We start from the raw sequence: 16,293 nt of genomic DNA, 5'->3' as shown, positions 1-16,293 counted from the left end.
CCAGACGTTCCGGGAGCTGCGGGACAGTGCCAGGGTAGAATCAGCCCCCCACCCCCACCCCAGCAGAGGTGCAGTAACTGTGCCCACCCAGGGCTACAACCACGGCGGTGCATCTGTGTGTACGCGTGCAAACTGGTGTGGCTTCATTAAAGTGTGTGTGAGCGTGTAAGCGCGCGCTCGCGCAAGCCATGCGTGTAGACCAAAGGTTAAGGGAATGGGTCCGCCGGCCGTTTCTGTTTTCAGGAGATTCCGTGGAATAGAGACACAGCCCCCAGTCAGTGCAGTCAGAAAATGTATCCTTCAATTTGCTGAAAACCAATTCCAGCGTGAGTGTTGGCCGGCGCCACGTAGACGCGGCCTAAGTGGCCGCGGGGCGCGGCGGGTCAGTGAAGAGCCCGGGGTGGCGGGCCGCGCCGCGTCCCCAGGGTGGTGGTGTCACCCCGCTCCACATCCTCTGCGTCTCTCTCGCTGGCCGGGCTCCTCAGGAGGCGGGCGGAGTGGCCTCTCCCCTCCCCCGCCTCCCCCTCCATCCCTCCCCTCCTCCCTCCCAGCCCCGTCCCCTCCCTCCCTCCACCTTCTCCCAGAGGAGGTGACAGACGGGCCTGTAATTTGGTTCCATTCGCTCGACTGGAGCAACACCTGCCCCCCTCCCCTGGGACACGAGGGTCTCATCCCAAACCATACAAGAAGCCAAAGACAAATCCGGGCCCACATGCAAATACGATGGCAGCACAGAGGGGAGCAGGAGGCCTGCAGCCGGGCTGCCACTCCCGCATTCTGCCCACAAACCAGGAACATCAAAGCCCTCTTGAAGTGCAGACTACGGAAAATCACCCAAAACTTTAATTAGGGTTTCAGAGTTTTTAAAAATTAATCATTAGCTATTGCAGTAAGTAATATCTCCTTCCACTCACACCACAGGATAATAAAACAAAGTGGCTGGCATTCTGGGGTAAGGATAGCAAAGTTTAGATACAGAGCATAAAGAACAAGGGTCCTGTATTCAATCACATGTAATAACCTATAATGAAAAGGAATATGAAAAAGAATATATATATATATGTGTGTGTGTGTGTGTGTGTGTGTGTGTGTGTGTGTAACTGAATCACTGTGCTGCATTCCAGAAACTAACACAACATTGTAAATCAACCATACTTCAGTTAAAAAACAAAAACAAACAAACAAAAAACGGGAGTGAGATATGCAGGAGTGTGTGTGACAGCCCTGGGCCCCTGGCGTCTGTCACAGCCATGACACAGTAGATGTTCCCTTCTTCTGGCTCATTTTCTTTGTGTAAGTTTTTAGTGCCCACGCACAGCCTCCCTCACCAGAACACTCATTTCTTTTTCCATTTATTCTAGAATTGGACAAGGGCAGTAACCACTAGACCTTTCTGAACATTTCCAGAAGTCTAAGTGTCATCAGGGTCGCCCTGCCAGAGTGACTCCTTCTGGCTCCTCCTGAGTCTAGACACACAGAACAAGATGTGGCGCTGTCAGCCCCCAGCCCTCGACAGCCAGACGCAGAGCCATGCCCCACATTGATGCCTTCGTCACCTGTCCCTCTTCTTTGTGATAAGAGGTCTCTCAGCAGGAGAGGACAAGTCCAAGAGGCCAGGCCAAGGTCTAGTTCAGGGTCCAGCCTGCTGAAAAGAGAATATTTGTTCTTCCAATTGCTGTAGGTTTCCTTTTTCCCCCACAAAAGGGATACTTTTGTGTTTTGTCCCTCTTTTCCTTTTTTTCAGAGTGGAAGCTTTTGAGTTTCACTGCCCTTCTGCTTCATTTTCCCATGTAAATCCTTACTAGCTGTGTGACCTTGGGTGAGTTACTTAACCTCTCTGTGCCTCAATGTCTTCAACTGTAATTTAGGAATAATGAGAGCTCCTACCTTCACTGAGTTGTAGGAGGACTGAGTTAACGGAAAGTTCCCAGCTCAGGGTGAGCGCTTGGTGTTTGCAGTTGTTTTTGCTGACACTGTTATTAATCACCAGGCTACTAACTGCACACCAGGGTGGACAGCGTGAGGTCTGTGGGTGGACGGAGCTCGGGATTGGTGTCAAAGGCTGCTGGGTGGCTGCCCTGCTGAGAGGGTGTGAGGCTGTGGGTGAGTCACTTAACCCCTTGGAGTGCTGGGCGTACCCTGGTGACAGGCCTGAGGGACTCACAGAAATGGCAAATGTGACAGACTTGTGACCTGAAAGGACCATGCTGGGGCACTTGTTACTGAGGTTAATGGTCCTCAGGCCCTCACAGATGCCGCTGTCCCAGGTGGGGAGTGGGGGGCTGGCAGTTCCTCTCTCCTGAGTCCCCAGAATGCTTTCTGCTCCATGTCACCTCCTCACTCCAGTTCCTGAACAACAGCTAAGAGAATCCATCTGCTGTTTTTAAATCTTTAAAATCTGGTTAAGTTGGGTTCTGTGTTCTAGGGACCCCTTCTCCCTTCTCTGTCCCCCTGGGCTGGAGTTAGCCAGTCGCCAACCACTAGCTAGCCCAGCACAGCCCACAGGGCCGCCTTGACTGTGGAATGGCCTTCTGTGCTGAAGTGGCCAGTTCTCAGGCACGTCCATCCATGACGGGGCAGGGGGAGGCTGGCGAGGGGGGCGCTCACATCCAACATGTGAGTAAAGAAAGTGCCAACGTAAAGGAGGACAGGGGGTGAATTTTTAAAATAGAAGGGCGACTACCAGAGAGACAGTCCAACTGACTGGAGGAAAAAGATAGTCAGGAAACATGAGTTAGACCAGCTGTGAAATTCCCCTCAAAAATATAGGTGTCCGCTGCTGCTCATGATGTTAATTTGTTTCACTGTGATAATGGTATTTCAGTTCTGTTAAAAAAAAAAAAAAAAGAGTATCTTTTAGAGATACTTACTGATGTATTTATGGTTAAATACATAAATAGTGCGATATTTGGAATTTGCTTCAAATCACTCAAAGGGGAAAGCGTGGATAAGAGTATAAATGAAATGTCGGGTACATTAGAATCCAGCTTACTATCCCGTTCTTAAATTATCCATAAGACGGTTTTTTTTTTAATTAATTGTTCAGAAAGTTCTTGCTGATTTTTACTCAACAGGCCCCAGTTGACTCACACCTGAATTAAGGCAACCTCTCCACTCATCCCAGCACCCCCCCCACCCGCCCCTTGAGCACAGCTCAGGGGGTGATTCCCAGCCCTCAGTGTTTTTCATCAGCACACCAGGCACTGCACCACCGGGTCAGTTCTGGAGGATGTTTCTTTCATCTCCTGCTCTTCAGTCAATCTGACCCCCCTGAGCCTCTCTAGCAGACCAGCCCCAATGTCCTCTTCCTCTCAGTTTCCCCTCCCTGACCCCAGGTGACCCCAGGGACAGCCTCCCCTTCTCCAAACTCCACCAACCTTGCCACTTTTCCTGTGATCCAAGAAGCTCCTGAAATCTTCCCTTTTCTTTTCTTTTCTTAGAATTGAAGTGTAGTTGATTTACAATGTCGTGTTAGTTTCTGGTGTACAGCAAAGTGACTCAGTTATACACGTATATGTCTCTCTGTTCTTTCTCAGATTCATTTCCATTATGTTACTGTAACATGTTGAATATAGTTCCCTGTCCTGTGCAGTAGGATCCTGTTGTTTATTTGATATGTAGGAGTATGTATCTGTTGGTACCAAATTTCAAATTCATTTCTCCCCACCTTTCCCCTTTGGTAATCATAAGTTTGTTTTCTATGCCTATGAGTCTATTTCTATTTTGTAAATAAGTTCATTTGTATCATTTTTTAGATTCCACATATAAGTGGATATCATATGACATTTGTCTTTGTCTGATTTACTTCACTTAGTACAACAACCTCTAAATCCATCCATGTTGCTGCAAATGGCATTATGAAATCTTCCCCTTTCTTGATATCTTTTTGGAATGATCAGCACAAAGATGAGAAACCTCCCTCCTGACCTGGAAATACTTAGCAAATTTGAACAGAAAATTTCCACAATTTCTGTCTCCATTACCTCAAAAATAATTTAACTATTTAATTTGACTTTTGAAAAAGTTATCTGCCGTAAGAACCAATACAACCAGTGCTACTGGGATCTGACGACGCATCGGATATGTTCTAAGTGCTTTGCATGCATTAACCCAATCAATCCTCCTAGTAATGTACTACTATTACACACCATTTTACCCCCATTTTAGGTGAGAAAATTGAGGCACAGAACCAAGGAATTTGTTCAAGGCCACAGCTAGTTAGTAGAAGAGCCAGGGTTCACAGCATCCAGTGTGATGGGAAAAAAAAAAAACCAAGATGAAAAAAGAAGAGGCAGAGGCCAGTCCTCCCACGTGGAATGGAGTGGGGCTTTAAGACCTGCACATAACCTTAGATGTATGTGTTCATGGTTTATTCCATGGATGACTATTGACTTACCTATGTTTTCTGTCCTATAAGACAGGGGTTATTATTGTCTGACTTTTTGTAGAGTTAATAATGTGTCATATGCAGATGACTACAATTGGAAGAGACTGCAAATCATGACTACGTGAGTGAATTACTAATGTATTATTATTTTTAGCTGCTCCCATGCAAATTCTTATGCATACTATAAATACAAAGTTAATAATAATCGTTCATATTTATCCAGCACTTACCATGTTCTTCATATTCTGGAAACGCTCTGCTTTATCCCATGGAAAACTCACCGCAGCATCTGAGAAAGCATATATATATATTGTCCCATCCCACACATTTGAAAATGGAGGCTTAAGGGAATACAGTCACATGTTCAACATCACACATTCAGAATAAGTTGGAGCCAGAGTCTGACCCTAGCCCCAGGGTCTTAGGTCTCAAACACAGAGAAACAGATCAGTTCTGGCATGAAGGTGTTTGTACCTGGGACTCAGCAGTTCACGCTGCCCAAAGAAATTGAGGAAATTTTTGCCAAGTGCTTACACTTGAGTTGGGTGACAATGGAATCACTGAAATTTTCTGGGCCAAAACATAAGGTTGGAGGAGAGCATTTTAGGCAGAGAGAAAGCAAGTACAAAGGCATGGATTATAAAGGACCAACCATGTCCAGGGAAGTGAGCAAATCTGAACTTGGCAGGAACATTTAACCTCAGGGAGAGTGGCTGAAGATGCGGTAGAGGGTCTGGACAAGGTTGTGATAGATTTCTGTGCCCAGAGAAAGAACTTGAGTTTATTTATTTATTTTTTTTAAATAGGCATTGAGGAGCCAAGAAAAATGTCCAGGCAGGGGATGACATGCCATCTTTAGAAGATGGTTCTTGGGGCAGTGTGAGGATGGGTGTGAGCAGGGGAGGCTGAGGAGCCAGGCTCACCCATGATGGTGAAGAGGAATACCATGGACAGTGCCAGGTCGGAGCCAGACTCCTCCAGGAGGGGCTGGTCCGGGACTGCCACTAGCCTGCAGTGTCTTCCCAACAGTTAGCCCCAGGCCAGGGCACATGTTTGACCCAGCAAGCAGGACACACAGGGCTCAGGCTTAGTTTCCACGTGTCCCCTTGGTTGGATGGCCAGGTGTGTGCACTATAGATCCTGCACTCCTTTGCATGCCTGAGCTGAAGCATCCCCTGAGCACATAGGTGGAGAGGTGGGGTGCAGGGGCCAACGGATGGGGTGTGTGCATGGCACAGCTACCCCTCTAGCAAAGGAAAGCCATAGAGTATGATGAGTAAGGGCAGGGGCATTGATGAGCTGACAAACATGACTTCATGACCCTAAGCAAGTTACTTAACTTCTCTAAGCCTCAAGTCCCTCATATGTTAAGTGAAGACAAAAGTACCTACCATATTGGGTTGTTCTGAGAGTTAAGTGAGACAATGCCTGCAAAGCACTTAACGGGGTAAGCAAGCACATAGTACACACTCAATACGTGGTAGCTGTTGTTTCTACCACCACCAGCACTAACCGAGACAGCCCTTCTAAGCCCGGAAGGAGTATCACCTGTACATGTGTTCAAGTTAGCTGTCCCCACCCCCTTGGCCCCTGATGCCCCTGAACACCCCTGGGCGGAAGACGGCATGCAGAGACATCCAGGCAGCAGTGAAGTGAACTGGATAAACCCCAGTGTCACAGAGGTCCACTCTGTCTACTTACCTCACAGAGCAGTCTGGTGCCATGTGTTCATGGGCAGGGCCACCGGAGGAAGCCCTGAGAACAGGGTTCAAATGGGAAGCAGGTGTTCTCTGCCCCAGTCCTCCACCTCAATCCAGCCTCATTTCTTCCCATACCTGTTTCCCCTGTCCCCAGTGTGCTCTTCTTTCCCTGTGCTTCCCACCACTCACTTCACCCCTGCCCCTTTCCTTGCCCTCTCCACGCAAGGGAAGGTTTTCGTTTGTTTTTGTTTTTCCCCAGAACGTTTGCCCCCTTTCTCTGGTTATCTCCAAACAGTGGCAGAAGTGAGGGGACATCTGGGCAGAGAAGTAGGCAGCACAGGTGTCCTTGTCAGCTGGGCCAGGTGGGGCTAGGTTTCCTGGGGAGGAGCAACGCCCTGGTGAGTTGTTGAGCTGTGGGGACCAAGAGCAGGGACAGGAGGAAGAGGAGGAGGAACTGTGGTCAGACAGGGGTTGGCCTGGGTGGGGTGGCGGGGGGAAGCCAGCTGAGGGGAAGGAGGATGCCAGCGGGGGAATGGTGAGCCATCTCCAGGGGCTGTGTTGGCAGCAGGAGCACAGGTTAGGTTAACAGGATGGGAGAAGGGAGGGCATCACAAGGGCCAGCAGTCGTGGAGGCTGCTGGTTCGGCAGAGATGGGTCCACTCAGAGGTTACCTCCCCAGAGAGGCCTTCCCTAACGGCTCTATCTAACATAATACCCTCCACCAGCACTCCCGGCTGCCATTCTCTTTCCTTACCCTGCTTTATTTAGCAATACCTGAAATTAAGTGTACACTCTTCTCCAGTAGACTCTGTCTCATTTGTGGCTCTATTTTTAACACCTAGGACAATGCCTGATACACAGTAGGTCCTCAGTAAACATCTGTTGAATGTAAGACTGAGCAATCACCATCATCGTTATCCAGAGAAGACTCATTACTCCCTTACCTATGGCTGGACACTCACTGGGTCCCTGCCACGTGCTAGGAGGAGTCAGACATCCTCTGGTCCAGCAGGGCCTTAATCTAAAGAGCAGAGTTAATAGGTTCCCTCTAGATGTCAGTGGGTGAACTGTGTTGGTCAGTTGGAAGGTGGGCTCATAAACCAGGAAAGGGAGGTCCTCAGAAGGTTTCCAGAGGCTACAAGTTGACATCATCTCCTTGGCATAGGAGCAGGGCCGATTTTTCTGTCCTACAACAGAGAAGTGCTATGAGGACTGGGAATAGCTATCTTGTCACACTCCTCAAGGTGAGAAGGAAGACCTGCAAACTCTCAATCGAGAGACAGAGGGTGTCTGCAGGTCGAGTAACCGGTGCCTGCTGCAGGGGCCACGACGTGGTCCGGATTCAAGGCCAGAAAAGCCACTGCTCTTTTTCATGTCCTAGGAAGTGCTTTCCTCGATGAGGAAGAGAATAAAGCCTCATGGATTAGGTATCTGTGAACCTGACTATAAGATACCTGGGTAAAAAGTGAAAAACACTCATGATCACAGATATTTTATAGATATAAAACCAAACATCCACATAAATGTATTGTTTACTTTGCAACCAGAGGTTTGGTGCAATATAGACTCATAGTTGATAATATTCGATATATGTGTATGTTTTAAGTTATTCATGTCTTCTGCTTGTAGATGGAAGATTTCACATTTTTATATTAACTATAGGCTTTTGTCGATGACATTCTTCATATGTCAAGGTAGGTCCAGGGCTTAGTTATTTTTTGTTTGCAGATGTCATGTCCTAAATCTATGTCCTGATTAGATGTTTGAGTCCTACGATAGTGAAATACACCTTGTTCTTAATAAAGCCATGAGGACCTAGAGTCGTCATACCAGGGGTCTTCTCACTGCCCTTAAGGAGCCATGTGACTTAGTGCAGGGCAGTTAAAGTCTTTGGACCTCAGTTTCCCAACTCTAATTTGAAGAGATTGGGCTAGTTACTAAGTTTGCTTTAGGGCAAAGGAATGTATGATTCAAGTAATATTTTATATAAACACTATACTTTATTTCTTCATCAAGAGAAACACCGCCTATGTCATCATCATATGTAGGCCACCTATTTATAGATTGATAAAGTACAAGTTTAGGAAGAGCGTCAGATTTTGCAATACGTGTTAAGGTTTGGTTTTGTGTTTTTGTTTTTTTTTTCATGAGTTCCTTTCTGAGGAATTGAGTGCATTAAGATATTTCATGCTCAGCCAGTATGTTCATTATTTTTAGGCAGTATGCTTAAAATAAAGGAGATGACTTTATTTGATACCTTTATTTATATGCAAAACAGCGCACCATTCATGAGATATGAAAAACTTGTCAGATAGAAACCAGATTATATCTATTTTCACTACAAAATATTGCATTATATAAAGCAACAGAGACACAAAAAAACCCTGAAAAAGACTAAAATCTTTGGATAGCAGATGTGTTTTTTTTTTCCCATGTCTCTAAAATACACTCCTTGTTTTAAGAGTTTCACAGCTGAGAACATGAAACATTTTCAGGTTATAGACTTTTCTTTTTGGTTGTCACAGAGGAAAGTAGTTCTGAATTCTTATTTTTTTTTTTTTAGGAAAATAACTTAATTTCCTAAAATCATCCCCCACACAAAGATCACACACACACACACACACACAAAGAAGCTACTCTCCTTATAAACAGTTTGCAAAGTACTTTTCAGACATAACTACAGATAAGGGTAACAACACTTAACTTTTTTTAAAAAAACTATAATAGTGAAGTGTTAGTGTTGCTGATCTCACAACAAAAGAACCTTTCAGGAACAAACATCTTAATATAAAATATGTTTAGAAACAGGGAAATATGGGAAATTTGATATACAAGTGCAATATAATTAGAGCAAAAAGAAAGACCACAGTATAATCTCAACACACACGTAAAAAGTTAGACATAATTATTCCACAGGAAAAAGTGTAAACACTTGACTATAAATAAATTGGCACAGAGTATCCAAAGTAAAATTATCACCACTCTGAAAAATAAACGTCTTGAAAAAAATACTCTACTTCTTCTAACATAAATAAAAATAGGTTGTCTTTTTCTAACTGCACCTATGGGTCCACATGTTTAAGGTCACAAATAGATGTTTTTGGATATATAAAGGGGCACTTCGCCTGAAAAAGCAATCAGATATTAAATTTTCCATTTAAATATGGATTTTTCTGTCTACATTAGCATCAGACCTTGGGGTCAAAAATCTCACCAAACTCAAATCTTCCCACGATATCTCAATGTATCTTTTTAACCTTACAAAACATTCTAGGCTTGTCTGTTCTGTTTGGATTCTAGTATCATCTTTCTTTTCACAACGGAACAGAGTTTCCGGTTCCATCTTCCTGTGCCTTAAATCTCTGCCCTGGAGAAGATGCCCTCCCCTTCCCTCTAAATGTTTGGTGATTTGTCAATTAGAAGAAATCCAGATAGTCTAAAGTTATAAGCCCAGACTCTGAGCTTCTGGCCTCGTTCTTTCAAAACATGAAGATCTGTAGGAGAGAAACGTGGGAGAACTCAGTCTCCAGTGAGCTAAAGCAACGACCCTTAAAGGGATCCTAACACGTGGAAGGGAGGCCTGGAGCCTCCTCTCCGGTGCCTCCAGGAGGTTCGCCTGGCCTGGAAAATCCCCCCTGCAAGCCCCGGGGCTCGCCAGACCCCACCCTTCTGGAGTCAGAAACCTGCCAGAGTCGCGCTGCTGACCCGAGAGAACGCGGTGCGAGCGTTCCCCACCTTCCAAGGCCGTGGCGGCGGCCGTCCCGCTGGGCCGCCTCCTCTGCCGCCATCGCCGCGGCGGCCGCCCGGGCGGGCCGTGCTTCACCCACTCCCGGCCAGGCGGCCCCCCGCAGCGCCCCGGCCCTACACGTCCAGGACGTGGTTGAGATAGGAGATGTAGCAGATGGCCAGGCGCAGGATCTCGATCTTGGACAGCTTCTTGTCCGGGGGCAGCGTGGGCAGCAGTTTGCGGAGCTCGGCGAAGGCCAGGTTGAAGGCTTCCACGCGGATGCGCTCGCGGGTGGCGTGGGCCGAGCGGTACTTGGCCGTGGCGCGCCGGCGGCGGCGCTTCTCCTCGCGGCTCAGCTGCTGCGGGTGCGGGTAGAGGGCGGCCCGGCTGCCGCCCTTGCCGTCGCCCTCGGCCTCCTCCACCGGCTCCAGGTCCGACACGCTGCCCAGCACCTTGGCGTCCGCGCCGCCCAGCGACTCCGGGTCCGAGTGCGCCGAGCTGGGGTGGTCCGAGTCGGCGGCTTGGTCCGGACTCAGCATCATTTTGGAGGCTGAGGGGGAGTCAGAAAAGCAATCAATGAAAGGAACGGGGGTCTCTGAGTAGGAGCGGGAGCGAGCGAGGGCCAAGCACGCCGGGCTTCGGCGCGGCCCGGGGCCGCCTCCCCACGGCAGGCCGGCGCCCTCCAAGGAGCGGGCGCCGCGGGGAGGGAGCGCGCCGAGGCGGGCAGGCCCGGGGGCCGAGCCCCGCGCCGGAGCCAGCGAGGTCTCGCCTGGGCCGGGGCCGCATCTCCGACCTGCCTCCGCGGCCTGCAGGAGGCGGAGACCGGCCCGCTGGCCTGCTCCGGAGAACGCCCGCAGGCCTGCGAGGCCGCCACTGGGTTTTGCGCTTCCTCCGGCCAAATACCGACTCGGCCATTCCGCTCCCTCACTTCTCCGACCCTGACGAACGAATGAATACGAACGACGAATCCATCTGGGTTTTGCGCGGGACGGGGAGACGCGGAGCGCGCTTCCCGCCCCGAGGGCCTGGGGCGAAGCCGCGGGAGAGCCGGGCGCCCGCGGGCCGCGCGCGGGTCTAGGGCGCAGGGGCGGCCCAGGTTCAAGAAGAACCCAGCCCTGGGCGCAGACGGAGAGCAGGCGGCCCGGAGCAGGAAGGCTTCTTGTCTGCCTCGCGCTTCTCCGAAATAATAGAGATGACTAAACAAACGCGGAGGCTCCTTTCAACAGCAAATGGACTCTTACGCCCTCGCAGTCTCCCGAAGCACCATCTGTCACGCAGACAGCCACACACATCGGGGACCTAGGGACCGGCGACGTGGGATAAGACAATGCGCCCGCAGTCTGCCGACCACCTCACGGGAAAAGGCCGGCGGCCGGGAGGCTGCGGGAGGAGAGGCTGCGGAGGGAAGTACAGGCCCGGGGGTCGAGGGGAGGCGGGCGCCTCGCCTGCTGCTCCGGCCCGAGCTGCATCCCCTCCTGCAAAGTTCGTCTGCTCAGAGCCCGGAGTCCGGAGACGGTAGCGCGGTCGCCGAGCGGCCGGGCCGAGGCCGAGCTAATCTACCCTCCGCCTTTCTCTTAAGGATGCGCTCCTGGAAGGACCGCCTTGCCCGGCTCCTCCCGGGAGCCCGGAGGACCGGCCTGGATCGCACACCTACTGGGAGGGAGCTGCCCCCAGCCGCGGGGCTTCGGGGGGAATTCTGGCTTCGAGAAAGGGGCCGGCAGGCGGGGAAAGCACCTGCGGGGGCTGCGCGCACCGACTGCGGGCGCCGGGAGGGAGGACCAGGCTGCGAGCCCTGGTCCCCGCGTGTGCCGCAGGAGGGATGCTCGCAGAGGGAGCGATCGCGTCCGCTACGGGCGGGAGGGTTTGCTCCTAGACAAAAGCAGGGAAGGTGCCATCCGCTCCCAACACCGCACTTGGCGAGGAGCGAATTTCACTCCGAGGAGGCCTTCATTTCCCTGCGAGGAAAATAAGTCCTCTAAGGCAAAATAAAAACAAATGCTTCAAGTGAACTCCATGTGACTCCCTGCGGGCTTTTCTCGGCTACGTTCATAAGTAGAACAACTTGCACCTACACCTTCGCCTTGAAAGGGTATAAATAAATAGGCGAGTAATGGAAAATCACAATAAACCACAACATAGTTGTAGTTCGGCTAAAAAGTTCCTGGGTTGCCCTCAAAGCATGTTAAATTCTCCTCCAGATATCTTTTTAAAAATATTCATAAATAACATGTCGTGTATGCATTTCGTTTCTTCAACCACTCACTGAAATAACATCTACAAATGCAATGTGAATAATCTTAGTTCCAAGCTTGGGGGGAAAATCATTCAAAGGAGGCTTACCTTGTAAAAGCCTTTTCGGTAATCTTTTCTCCGATCTTTTAGAGTTAAAATTCCAGGGAATAGCGGGGAGAAATTCCAAATATATTAAAAGCAGCAAATATTTATTACATTCAAAAATGAAAAAGCAGCTGTCATCTCGCTGGTGTCCACAGCGAGGGACGATAATATCTCAGGATGTGGACGATATGAATGATTGTTCACTTAGTTGATAGATCAAAACCGCCTTTTCCTTTTAATTGTTCTCAAACATTTCGGGAAATTCGTTGATTTTTTTTTTAAACGATGTGTTGGAAAGTCTCGTGCCTCTTTTCCTCTTCTAGGTCTCTATAAATAACAAAAGAGATGCAGAGGTAAACACAAACACATCAAAGGGGCTGATTCCTCCACTTTCTAATAGCGGAAGAATCAATAAGAAAGATGGTTAAGATAAGATTCCGCTCCTGTAGGACTCCTTTCCTTCCCTTAATACGGCTGAGCAGAAACTGGGAAGTGCAAGGCAGAGATGCGATCTTGCTCAGAAGTGATTTTTTTTTTTTTTTTTTGAGATAAGGCTTTGTTCAGCTGATGTCTCCCCAGTTCCCAGGAACACAATACTGTAACTCGGGGCTAAGCTTGCCTCTTCCTCTTCCCTCATTTACTTGTATGTTGTATAAACAGGCACCTATTTCCAGTTTCAAAGTCTTTCAAGGCTTGGTTACATCTCCCACCCCCACCCCCTCCTTTCTTTACCTTGTAGCAAAATATACATTGTCAGTGGCTTGGAGATGCTTGGAGGAAGGTTGGTGAAAAGTGAACGTCTCCTGGAGTAACAGTGACAGGGAAGCGGAGAAAGACGCGAGAGGGTGGGAGAAGCCAGAGCAAAGAGGCAGAGATGCGTGTGTGGCTTCTTGGCTCTCCTGGTACCAATTGATTCAGGCTGGAGATGGTGGAAGAGATAAAGGCTTAAGAAGGGGGATGGAATTTTTTTCCCTAAATTGATATTTAATGGGAAATCCTATTGGACAGAAACCTGGACATGAGTCACTTAATTGGACTTGACATCTGTCACAGTATGGGAGTTTTCACAGCCCAAATATTTTAGCAGATCAGATTCCCACTGAATCTGTGCCATAAAATATAACAGTTGAAAGCAGTCCATGATAGAAACCTTAGCCTCTAATCAGAATCTCTAGCCATAATCAGACAATTTCTCTTTTTCAGAGTATTGGTGCAATATTTAAGTGCAAATAAACAACATATTGACTATGGAAAAATTCTCCTGGCAGATTATAAGACCAGTATCTTCCCTTAAAGTTTAGGATAATATTTGTGTCCAGAACATGGAAATAATACTATATATGGTGCTACAGTAAAATATATTCAGATATGCAACAGCTAACATCTATTAGTGATCATTTACGTTTTAAAAGGCACTTTAGCAAGGCTTGATTAAGCATATTCATATTTTTGAGAGATATTCTGCCACTAGACTAATTTTCCCATATATGATTAAAAAAAAATCTTTCAATAGATTAAATCATTGGTGAAACTGAAAACAAAATCCAGGTACTGTCATTTCAGGGCTCACTATTTGAGACCCTTCTACTTTTCGAATATGTTTGTTTTTCTTATCACCCACTCATTCATTTAGCTTAAAATATGGCATGCCACATGTGTTGATGATTGCAGTCCATTCTTGCTTATTTTAACACGTGAATATTTAGCTGTGTGGCAGTACATTGGGCCAGGGTTGTGAACACACACAAATCATGTGTATTCCAGAACATGATACCTTTGCCTTACATGACCCCACAGCCCTGAATCTATATGCCTTATAATTAAAGGGAAAATCTAGTTCAATTATTTGGCCACTTTATATATATATATATGCTGTTAGTCACCATCAATTATGTATTATTTGCAAGCATTGTAGCTTGTTTGATTGTGCAAGTTTAAAGAAATAAGAGTATTGCAGCCTTACTGCCCACTGCCCCAATCCCTGGGACAGCATTTGTGGAGAGAGGAGTCCTCATTTTCACTCCTTGGAATTTTGCCCTAAAAACAGGTTTTATCTTCAGGGGAGGGGGTTTGATCAGCCCGCCCTGGGAGTGACCCTCTGGGTTCCTCTTGGCTGCCACCATTCCTGTTTGCCTTTGCACACATTTTTCATCCTATGGGAGATTCCTGGACCAGGATGAGGTGAGGGAGAGCATGGTGTGCCTCCACAGAAAAAGGGCACCAGCGCTGTCCAGCTTTGCCTCTGCCCAGCCCCAGGACAGAAGTATATTTACATATCCCAGGACATTTAAGTGGAGGCGAAAGCCAGCAACATTCAGGTGGCAATGGAAACGGGGGAGTTTATGAATTCCCAAGGTGGTAAAGATGAAGGTTTCCCCAGTCTGGCTAGGAGCAGTCAACACCAAGCATTCACATCTAGCAGGAAGTGTGCAAACAAGGGTACACCCACAGACACCTGTACTGTTCACCCACCATTACTCACACAAGCTGGCTGGCTCTATTAGACCACTCCATATTCAGACCGACAGACCAAAAACCTGGTGGGTCTGATCACCATAGCTCACCAGGCAACTGCTAGAGTGAGAAGCAACTGGTATCTCTGGTTACCCTGGTGTTGGGGGGAAGACAGGGAAATGGGGAGACAATCCAGGGCAGGTCAGATTCTGCTGTGGTGTGTGTGGATCCAGACACATTCTCTTTCACATCCAGGCTTTCTCCTTCCACACTTACAGCCTGCACGTGCATAAGTTAACACATGAATAAGTCCCTGTAAACAGGTACATGCTCAGATCCATATAGAACCATGCCTAGACACACGGTCATGGTCACAAACATGGATTCACACTCACGCACACACATTCTCTCTTTCAGGAAAGCCTCCCCCGCTGCCACCTTTCCCTTTTCTAAGACCTCCCTGGCACAGATGGTGCCTCCTTCTGTGCTCCATAAGCACTCTTTTCATATCTCCCTTGGAGAATAAACATTGTGTGCCGCGATTCTTGCTTTCCATACCTGGGTCTCCCACCAGGCTGTGATCCTTCTGGGGAGGACTGTAGCTCAGATCGCCAGCACCCCTGTCTGACTTTGACACGTTATAAGTACTCAGTACATTTCCGGTGAATGACTCCCTGTGTATAGAGGCACCCAGGATGTTTGTAACACAGAAACACTTTTCCGAGAAGACACTGGTGGTTTCAGTTGTACCAGTTTTCTCTCCTGTAAAAGTGAGAACAGTTATCCTGCCCAACTCACATCACAGGCTGGTTATGAAACTCACTGGATATGAAAGTATTTTATAAAATACTAAGCACTAGACAATTAAAGATATTATAAACTATTACTCCTAGTAGTAAATAACATTATTAAATCAATGGGGAAGTGGTAAGTACTGATTTAGAAAGCCAGACTTTGTGGCTCTCTCACATGCCACCTGGCTGAACTGAAGTGAATTACTTACCCTTTCTGGACCTCAGTTTTCTGTCTGTAAAATGGGAATAACAGAAGCATGTTATGTTATATATTTTTACCAAAGATGAACAAGATAATCTGTGTAAAGCACTTAAACTAATGCCTAGAACTGATGCTAAATAAGTGTGGGTTATGAATATTATTAACAATATTATTGTTCAATATAAATACATATTGAGAACAAGAAATATAAATGGAATTACATGAAATATACACATATCCAGCATGCTCACCCAGATTGTATGTGTGTGTGTGTGTGTATTTCAGACATGTGAAGGGACTTTACACATTAACTCATTGATCTTCACCACAAAGCTATGAGGTAGGTACTGTTGCACACAAAGAAACTGGGACACAGAGAAGATGGCCTATTCAAGGTCACATAGTTTATAAATTATAAGGCCAAGGATTTAGAGTCAGGTGGTCTACCTTCAGAAGGTACGACCACCATGCACTGCTGCCTCTGTTGTCATGGTTTCCTATGCAAATATACTCATGCAGAAGAATTATTCACCAAGTGAAATGCATGTTCTGAGGGAGAAGTGTATGTACACACAAAATATATGTAAATCACTACATTTTGCATTCAGAGGTGGGCAAAGAGTCACGGTAAGTTTCTTTTTTGTGGGGGAGGAGGTAATTAGGTTTTTATTTACTTACTTGTTTTAATAGCA

The 16,293-nt window shown here is 47.4% G+C and overlaps 1 protein-coding gene across 2 annotated transcripts; it reads right to left on the bottom strand.

The window, feature by feature from the left end:
• Positions 1–9,897: 9,897 nt before the first annotated feature.
• On the bottom strand, positions 9,898–15,234 carry NHLH2 (nescient helix-loop-helix 2). Of its 2 annotated transcripts, XM_032488212.1 has the most exons (3): positions 15,164–15,234; positions 12,155–13,070; positions 9,898–10,364 (listed from the first exon to the last, which is right to left on the bottom strand). In XM_032488212.1, the coding sequence occupies exon 3, from the start codon at positions 10,354–10,356 to the stop codon at positions 9,949–9,951; it is 408 nt and encodes a 135-aa protein (XP_032344103.1). In that variant the 5' UTR covers positions 10,357–10,364; positions 12,155–13,070; positions 15,164–15,234; the 3' UTR covers positions 9,898–9,948. The 2 variants fall into 2 exon arrangements, with proteins under 2 accessions (XP_032344103.1, XP_032344102.1); XM_032488211.1 differs by lacking the exons at positions 12,155–13,070; positions 15,164–15,234 and having other exon boundaries at positions 9,949–10,907.
• Between the last annotated feature and the right edge of the window lie 1,059 nt (positions 15,235–16,293).

The sequence above is a fragment of the Camelus ferus genome, chromosome 9 (assembly GCF_009834535.1).
Source record: "Camelus ferus isolate YT-003-E chromosome 9, BCGSAC_Cfer_1.0, whole genome shotgun sequence".
NCBI classification, from domain to species: Eukaryota; Metazoa; Chordata; class Mammalia; order Artiodactyla; family Camelidae; genus Camelus; species Camelus ferus.
This window is presented reverse-complemented; position numbering and strand designations above follow the sequence as displayed.